Source organism: Numenius arquata, chromosome 15, assembly GCF_964106895.1.
Source record: "Numenius arquata chromosome 15, bNumArq3.hap1.1, whole genome shotgun sequence".
Taxonomy (NCBI): Eukaryota; Metazoa; Chordata; class Aves; order Charadriiformes; family Scolopacidae; genus Numenius; species Numenius arquata.
The window spans coordinates 14988266-14997730 of NC_133590.1; the positions used below are offsets into that span (position 1 = coordinate 14988266).

Sequence of the window (9465 nt, forward strand, 5' to 3'; positions counted from 1 at the left end):
GACCCGTTCCAACCAGTCCATGTCCTTCTTATGTTGGGGACTCCAGAGCTGGACTCCAGGTGAGGTGTCACCAGAGCAGAGTAGAGGGGCAGAGTCACTTTCTTCAACCTGCTGGCTGCGCTTCTGGCCATGATGGACCAGAATGGTCTCACGTGGCTGACAGCGATGGCGCTTATTTTACCTCTCTGGGATCCTGATGCAGGAGGAGTTATTCAGCCTGGTTATTTGGATGCAGTGGAAGTGTTTACACATAAGGAACAATCTAGAGGATTTTTCATGTGTTGCGATGAATATACTGCAGTGCGGATCATTATCTCTTAGGTTTAGCCACAGTGAGCAAAAAATGACCTTAAAGGCTTCTACTCACGTGGACAGCCAGAAACCCAGCTGAAACTATGGAGGCAGCAGATAATTAGGGAGCGCTACTTCAGAGTTTGCAATTGTTCCTTCTCTGACATTATTTTTCAGTAGAAATTCCTCCCCAAAGTGCCTCACACAGCCCCCCTGGCTCTGTTCCCCCCAAGCTGGGGCTGGAGCTTCTGAGCATCATGGTGCCATCTCCCTGGGACCCCCACCACTGGTTTGGTGGCCCAAGGCTTGCTGTTGGCTCACTTACTGCAGCAGTGGGAAGGCAGTCATAAGTGGCATTATCCTGTGGAGATGTTGGAAAAAGTGAAATTGGAAAAAGTGCTTTATAAATCTGTTATATTAAATAAGAAAGTTGACTTTATGGGGTGCATTTGCTCACAAATGGAAATCAGTCTCCTCTTCTGTCTGATCCTTCAGATTTTTAAACAACAGGCGCTCTGACCAAAGGCTCTCCGTGATGCGTAGGAGTATGTAATGTGCCCTAAAGAAAACAAAATAAAAATTGGGGGTTTATTTATCATCTGATCATTATTTTTGCCTGCTGGAGGTGGGAAGCATTGCAAGCCCTTCCTCCAGCATGAGCTCTCCGCCACCTCCCGCCTCGGCTGGGCTAGAGTTTGGTGGGTTAAGCTCTTGCCGAGCGAAGAGTTTCTAAAAAGCTCACAGTCGCTTCTTAATAAGTCTCAAAATCAATGGACTGCCACTGCTTATTACAGGATTTTGAGTGAAAAATGTGTTCTTCTACTGTCTGCCCGGAGATACAGAGCCCGTGATGCGTCCCTGAGCAGCACCCTTGATTTTGTTTGGGAAAGGGCCGTGTCGCTGCCCTCGGCGCGGGATCAAGCTGCGGGATTTTCCTCTGCCCAATTGGAAATGCATTTGTTTATCGCTCTCGCAGGGCCCAGACCTTCAGTAAAAAAATACAGTTTCAGTCTGGAGTCTAAACCTAATTCTGAGGGTATTGCTCATAACTCTTGGGGTCTGTTTATGTACGGACCAGAGCAGAAAAACCACGCTTTTGAAAATTGAGTTAGCCAGTGCGGTCTGAAATACTAATAGCCTCCTGCGTGCAGAAACGTGGTTCAGCAGAGGGAAAACCGCATTAGCCGTGTTTTGACACAGCTGGCACGCACCAGGAGCCAAGCCCTCCCCGCATCAGGGGTGCAGACCTCTGCTAGGTCCAGCTCTCCCCGCCATCCGCTGCCGTCACCCCTGCAGGAGCATCCTCCAGGCAACGTCCCACCTCCAGGAAACGTTCCTCCAGGGAGCGACCCCAGCCAGGGTCCTGCCAAAAAAAACCATGGGCAAAATCTGAGATGCTGATTTGATGTTGACTGTTTTGAGGGTTCTTTCACCAAGTCCAGGTTGGATGGGGCTTTGAGCGACCTGGTCTAGTGGGAGGTTTCCCTGCCCAGGGTAGGGGGGGTGATATGAGATGATCCTTTATCAGGGAGTGGAGCGATAGGACGAGGGGTGATGGTTTTAAACTGGAAGAGGGGAGATTTAGATTAGATATTAGGAATAAATTCTTTGGTGTGAGGGTGGTGAGAGCCTGGCCCAGGTTGCCCAGAGAAGCTGTGGCTGCCCCATCCCTGGAGGGGTTCAAGGCCAGGTTGGAGGGGGCTTGGAGCAACCTGGTCTGGTGGGAGGTGTCCTCTGAAAATTACTTTCTCTTATCAGTGTGCTCCAGCCAGAGCAGCTAATGGCTGTGATACAAAGTCAGACAAATCTCTAATAGATGAAGTCTGACAACAGAGTTTAAACAGTCATTTTCCATCGGTTACCTGCGGTATTTTCCACATAACTTTGCTCCCTGGGTCAAACAGCCAATTAACTTAAACTGTCTATAATTTGATTCAAATTAGCGGAGTTGGGTTGATCTCTCTGCTGGTGCATTATCGCTCTTTCAGAATGGGAGCTTTTTTCCTCCAAGAACCTCACATTATGTGTTATTTTTCATCGCAGGTATTAAGTAAGCAAGTTACTGCTTGTCAGGTGACTCGGCTCTGTGCTAAAACCAACGGTGGGAGCGAGAAGGAGCAATTCAGAGCTCTGGGTCTGGAAGCGTTTGCAGAGCCTTGTGCAGTCTCTAGCCTATATACATCTCGTTTTTACCGCTTCTGACCTAATTAGATCTGTTAATCCTTCAAACTGTTGTGTTGGTGATTGGATCTCCATAGCTTGTCATGTTGATGACCATTTAATTTCAAAAAAAAAGATAATAGTTACACGGGAAGAAATCTCTTACAGTGCCACAAGGGCCATTTTTGGGAATCAAATTTTGTTAATTGAGGCTTTTTAATAGTATTTTCTGATTTTAAAAAAAAACAAAACCATTCTCATATCTTCTTTCTCTTCTTTGCGGAGTAAAAAAAAATATGTTTTTTCATCTTCCTTAATTGATTTTTATTACATCCTGACCATGTATAATGCAGCGTATTTTATATCACTAAGAGAATGGAGACAAATATTTTTAAGGCTGATCCTTTTCTGTAGCAGGAGAAAAAACAAACAAATGGGAGCAATTTCATGTTTGAAGCAGAAGGAACAGATTGCTTCTGTGTTGCAGATGTGCCTTTTACATAAGGTTCTCTGCTTCCCCTGAGGTACCCGTGAGTCAAAGATTCTGCCCAAAATAGGTTAGAATGGGAACCAGCAGTCGCTGACATTATGTCAGAAAGTAAAAAACATGCTTCAAGATTCGGCAGGTTCACAATTAACCACTGAAATACAAATGAGAACTCTGCGAAGCAGTTCTTAATTAAATGTGAAGTCAAGGGAAACTCTGTTTTGTATTTCAAAGTTTCTAAGGGGAAGTGCAGCAAAATGAACTTTTAAGCCTATTAATGGTTTTCGGAGTGTGATGTTGAAGGGAGAGGGAACGTGAGCTTGATTTCTTCCTGTGCTGGAAGAAAAGGGAGCGTGTGTTGGCCCTGGGAGTGAGGGATGGATCTGGAGTTGCACCAGTTCCATACTGGCATGTTTTGTCGTGCTAATTTCTCAATAATCTTGCCCTGACGAGCATTACATGTCCTACTTAATATATTCATTGGTAGCTTATTATATAAATGAACATGTACTAAATTTATCTGACTTTCTAATGGAAATTGTAAATTCAATTATAATAATTATCTACCTATCTCTGTTATTTCTTTCTGCCTAATTTGCTTGCAGAATCTAAGCTCTGGTAGGTTTTGTGCTTGTTATTTATAGCATATATATTTAGCTTACTCTCAGTGTATTTGCGTTGTATCTGCTCTTCAGAAGCAGGTTTTCAGAGATAATTTGATTGTTCTCTGATCAATATGAAGGGCTCATTTGTTTGAGAAATGCCTTTGATCTAATTGAATTGAGAAATATTGCCGATATACTGGTATTTAAATTCAAAATGGATTTTTACAAATGATGCTATCAGCAGAGTTAGTTTTTTCCATTGATAAATAGGAAGTTAAAGGTATCACCTGAGAGCAAAGCACTGAGGAAGTTTTTATGTTTCATTATGCATTTTAGAGGGGCGCCTGGTTTATTTAGTTTTGAAATTAATGTCATCTCCGTGAGGAGTTCTTGCATGTTCTTGATGTTCTGCAGACCACCAGCATTTCCCAGAGTTTGCCCAGAGCCCCTGCCTGGATCCAGGACTGGAACTGGGCAGTTTGTCAAAGATCTCGAAATCTGCAGATCACAGTTGAGTGTGTGAGGCTAAATAATATTGACAGACCAGCTCTTTTTCAGGTGCCTGAGTAGGGATTCAGGAGCTAACTTAACATAGCAGCTTAAGGAAGGCATTTGGTCAGGTAGAGGAAATATTTAAAGGTTCCGACTGCACTTAAGAGACAGATCAGCAGTGGCATTTTATTTAAAGAAAAAAAGAAACCCATAAAACAACAACAACAAAAAACCCAGCTTCAGTTTTGCATTTAGTAAAATAAAATTCTTATTTTATCTTCCTTTCCTAATAGTCTGTTGAGTTGGTTTTCTGACTCGGAGATCGTTGTGTCCCACTGTAAGTCGGGAATAAATAACACAGGGATTCGAGCCTGCTCTGGAAAATGAGCACTGCTTCCCCAGCAGGGTCTGCTTGGCCTGCGCATTTCCAACAGCAGTGCCCCTTCGAGGCTCAAACCTTCTAATAATTCGGTTATTTCTTCAAAAGAGCTAGGATAAACTTTAACCAGCCTGTGAAGGTGAAAGTCTTCATCATCAAATATGTGCGTTTGCCATGAGGGAGAGCTGGGGGAGCGAGAAAAGGTGTAAAACAGGTTGGAAAGTATTTCTTTCCAGGAAAAATATTCCAGCAAAAATCCATCTTTCCTGGCTTTGCCAGTATCCAGTCGTACCTTTCCATTTAGTCTGTGATTAGGAAGGCTATCTGATAAAAGCTCTGGATTTTAACTTCATGCTGTCTTAAAAGATGCTGCTTTGAAGAGGGCTCTCGGTTACCTTAAGGATACTTTTTTCCTTCCAGTCTGACACATCTGTGAAAAGTGATGGTCCCCCTGGACTGGGCACTGGTGAGGCCCCACCTCGAGTGCTGTGTCCAGTTTTGGGACCCTCACTCCAAGAAAGACCTTGAGGGGCTGGAGCGAGTCCAGAGAAGGGCAACGGAGCTGGTGAGGGGTCTGGACCACAAGTCTTGTGAGGAGCGGCTGAAGGAGCTGGGGGTGTTCACCCTGGAGAAAAGGAGGCTGAGGGGAGACCTCCTCGCTCTCTACAACTCCCTGAAAGGAGGGGGTAGCCAGGGGGGGTCGGTCTCTTCTCCCAAGGAACAGGCAATGGGACAAGAGGAAACAGCTTCAAGTTGTGCCAGGGGAGGTTTAAGATGAATATTAGGAAAAGTTTCTTCACCAAAAGGTTTGTCAAGCACTGGAACGGGCTGCCCAGGGCAGTGGTGGAGTCGCCATCCCTGGAAGTATTTAAAAGCCGGGCAGACGTGGTGCTGAGGGATGTGGGTCAGTGATGGGTTTGTCAGTGTTGGGTTGATGGTTGGACTCCGTGATCTGAAAGGTCCCTTCCAACCCAGACAATTCTATGATTCTCTGAAAAGTCGCAATCCCTGGATTGCAGGAGTGTTAGGAGGCTCCTGGGCTGCTTCCGCCTCGTGACAGAAGGAAGACTGAAATGTCCTGGCATCACCCTGAACCACTCTTCTTTTTGGATGGCAGCTTTGGGTGTCTTTTAAAAGGAACAGGCTTGGTTTGTGTGCACCTCCGCATGGTTTCTCAGTTGCTTGTATATTAGTTTCTTACTGTGATTGAGAACTCACCGGTTATTTTGTCCAAGACAATTAGTAAAAGTTGGAATCCGAGTATCAGGGTTGCCAGTGTGGTACGTGGGAGGTGACACCGAGGCATTTCAGATGTTTGACCTGTTCTTGTGGCGGCGATGCGGGAGGTTGGGCAGAGTCGGTGTGTGTGTGGGAGGGTTTCCAGTGTTAGCGTTGTGGGGTGGGCGAGGTGGGACGGGGGCGCTGGGACACCACAAGCAGAAATGAAAAAGCATCATTGTGCGTGGAGGAAAATGGAAGGCTTTGGCTGGCTGAGCGTGGGAAGACCCTTAGGAAGAACCAAACCCTCAGCAGCATTTGTGAGGTGTGACACCACGGTGCGGTCTCAGCCATGGGAAAACTAACGGCTGCGCAGCCAAAATGCCATGGAAAAACAAAGAGCGTGAGCAAATTGCTGTGTTCTCAAGCTCTTCCTGCAATGCATTTTATCATATATACGATTGAACATTATGGAAAAAAGTCTTCATTTCCATAATGACTTTTTTAATTTTTCCAATTAGTGAGGGTGCCCTTGTTCTGTTGTATGATATATGAAGTGATTTAAAATATGTATATTTGAGCAGTCTGGATTTCTGCTTTGAATATTTTAATTATAACTAAATGTGTAATAGTAAATTGCAAGGCACTTATCTCTTTAAGTGGTTTCCTTCTTTTTTTTTAATTATTTGTGTTCTAAATTTGAAAAATACAAAAATAATGTTAAAGCAATGAAGCTGTTGCTTCAACTTGGCTTTTAAGCTCATTGTGCACAGAGGCTGAAGGCAATCAATACAGACCAAGAAATCAATATCCTATCATGATATAAAGTGGGGAATTATAAACTTCTGCAGGGCTTTCAAAAGATTTTTCCTGAAATGCCGAGCTAATTAATCATGAACCTTTGAGGGCTTTTTTTTTTTTCATTGTCAAAAGTAAAAGTTATGTTTTAAGCTAATGGCCGAGAGAATTTGGTGTTTGTAGTAGCAAATGTTGTGGTGAAGCTTTCAGGAGTCGGAGGGCTACAGACTTAACCCGCCGTCTCTCGTGGTTCTGTATGAAACCGGCAAATGCTGCGGAAATGCACTCATTGAAAAATGGGATGAGAAATCTGTCAATGTGTGATGGGCTTGTGAAGCTTGATGGTACCACAGAAGATCTTTAGCTGAGGGCTGCCATAAACAGATGGAGTAAAAAAAACAGAGCCAAAAAAATGTATATTTTTTCCTTCCCGCCCTCTTTTTTTCTGCTTCAAGACCTAAAAATGGAGCAATATCCACGGGTCAAAAGGCTGAGGGCTTCCTAGCTCAGCATCTTTGTGGACTGCTTAGATGTTCCCGTCTGGGGAAAAGGTTCAGTCATTTGGAGAAGTTCTTTAATTCTTGAAAGAGGGTGGATAATCTGCTTGTTCTCCTTGCCTGTGATCTTGATAATGTCACAATTTAGGGCTGGAGACCGATACTGCCAAAATTTTGCCGTAGGGTTTGTGCTGTCACTTCTCAGGGAGCGAGGACCAATCGTATGGGACATGGGTTAGTGGTGGTTTTGTCAGTGTTAGGTTGATGGTTGGACTCGATGATCTGAAAGGTCCCTTCCAACCCAGACCATTCCATGATTGCTAACGCTGACTCTTCAAAATTGGTTTCTTCCAGCACCTGCCGCCACCACTGCCCAGCAAGACTCCCCCGCCTCCACCTCCAAAGACAACGCGGAAGCAAACCTCTGTCGACTCGGGGATCGTCCAGTGAAGAAGGAAGCGGGATTTTTTTTTTTTTTTTCCAAAGATAAAGCTGTAACAATTCATTTACCTGAGTATTTTATGGTATATAATGTTTACCTCATTCAGGCGTGCAGTATCTAACATTTAGTGCAATGACTCTAACTCCCTGTGAAATCCATTTCTAGCTATGTGTCGGCAACAACACTACATCACCCCTCTGGCTGGGGCCAGTCCCTCCCCTAACTTGAAAGAAATCGGGATTTCTACTTGAGACCGGGAGGCGTTCGTCAACTGACAGCGCCCTCTTCCTAAACCTCCTCCCCGCTTCTTCGGAGTAACTTCAGGCACGTAGGTAGCTGTGGAGATTAAACTGAGAGTGGAATATTTTGTACCTAAAGCGTTTAGGTAGCTATTGGAGCTTAAAGTGAGCTGAGTGGTTTGTACCGGATCTCAGCATGTGTAGGAACGGATGACGATGTTCACGTTGAATTCGGCGCGGTTTGGAGTGGGCTTCGGGGGAAGGAGAAGCCGCCATAGGATTTCCCCAAAATTTTTGCCCAGGGCTGAAAATCGGACACAGCTTATTTGTGAAAAAGTGCCTTCCCTTTAATTGTTCTGTGTTAAAAATAAACTGGTTGCCAATGGGCTTTGTAAAATCAGTTTGGTGGTGATCAGTCGTTTGTGTTTTCATTCAGTTGGCCCTTCTTCTGGGTGGAGATCAGTGGAGCCTTTTTGCTGCCCATGGGCACCAGCGTGTAGGAAAAGAAACGGAGGAGGCAGATAGGAGACCCCTGGTCGTTCTGAGCCCAGCGGCCGAGTACAAGTATAGGAAGAGCTTCTTCTTTTCTTCTTTAATGTGTAATATTTCATGTGGATTAGGATGAACTGAGCGGAATCACTTTGTCCTTGTGCCATCATTCTGTACAGCGTTTGTATATATGATGGTTTTTTGAATGTTTTAATTTTTACAGTGCCTGCTTTTCATGTAATAATGAATTAATGTACCTGCAAAGAATGCCTTACGTATTTTTAATTTCCTAATTGCTGAAAGTGTAAAAAAAAAAAAAGCAATTTTTTGCCAGGTATTCTGCTCTGAGAAATATTGGACAATGATGGGGTGGGGTGTTGGGAGGGAGGAAGGAAACTAACTTTATACTCTAGCATTTTTTATTGTCATCACTCTTTTGTTTTTTTACTATCTACAGTCTTTTTACTCTTATGGTAGATTGTTTTTAAATATACCACTGACTCAAAAAAATAAAATATTATTTTAAAAACTTGTCTACGAAAATGAACGCATTTCCTTGGTATTTTTTGATCCCCATTGCAGAACTTCAGGAAGTGTTGCGCTCTAAAGAAGGCTACATGTACACTTACTTTCTATTTTTCTGAACAGTTTTGATGGAGCCCATGATAAAACTGCAGTCTTTCATAGTACAGGTCTGCTTGTTCCTGCATCTGTGTGGTACTGAGATAAAACACAGGTCAGTGCTGGAAACATCCATCTTTATATGCTGTCGATATTCATAATAATAGCTTACTTATCTTTAAGTTATAAGTTATCTGTTGCTGAATATTTCAGAAAACTGATGAGTAATATTTGCTACCTCGGGTAGCTGGTAAATGGTGCAGGTAGCAGGCAGAAGCATGAGTTACACAGCAGTAAAACAAAAAGGTTGTTACAAAGGCAGAAAGATTTTCCTTCTCATATTTAGTGGCTCAAATGGTCAATTATATATTCTCATAATATTGCCTTAAGCCATTGAGTCGCTTTGGATCAAATGAACACACTTTTTCTTGCCGTGTGAGATAACAGCAGCTACCGGAGCGTCTCAGAATTTACTGTTTGATATTGTCCTTCAATTCCCTATTTGTTTTGTTATTAGTATAATCTCCGTTCAAGAGGAACGAGCTGGGAAGGATTCTTAGCTCCAGTCGATCAGATATTCTTTCTGTAGACGATCAATAATGTATTACAACTTTAATTCTGTAACTCTTTCATTTAATTGAAAATTACTTTAGAGACCGCTCCTGTTACTGTGGGAGAGATTGCGCTGGGATGTCGGTGAGTTTTCCTTTTTTCTGTTCCATTTACTTTCTAAAGGATAGGAAGAGG

At 43.5% G+C, this 9465-nt stretch overlaps 1 protein-coding gene across 1 annotated transcript in view; it reads left to right on the forward strand.

Moving 5' to 3' along the window:
* DOCK1 (dedicator of cytokinesis 1) overlaps positions 1-8600 on the forward strand; it is a 298792-nt gene extending 290192 nt beyond the window's left edge. The window contains exon 52 of the mRNA XM_074158901.1: positions 7282-8600. Within this exon, the coding sequence (XP_074015002.1) occupies positions 7282-7377 (96 nt within the window). The 3' untranslated portion in view covers positions 7378-8600. The remainder of the gene's footprint in view (positions 1-7281) is intronic.
* The last annotated feature ends 865 nt before the right edge of the window (positions 8601-9465 follow it).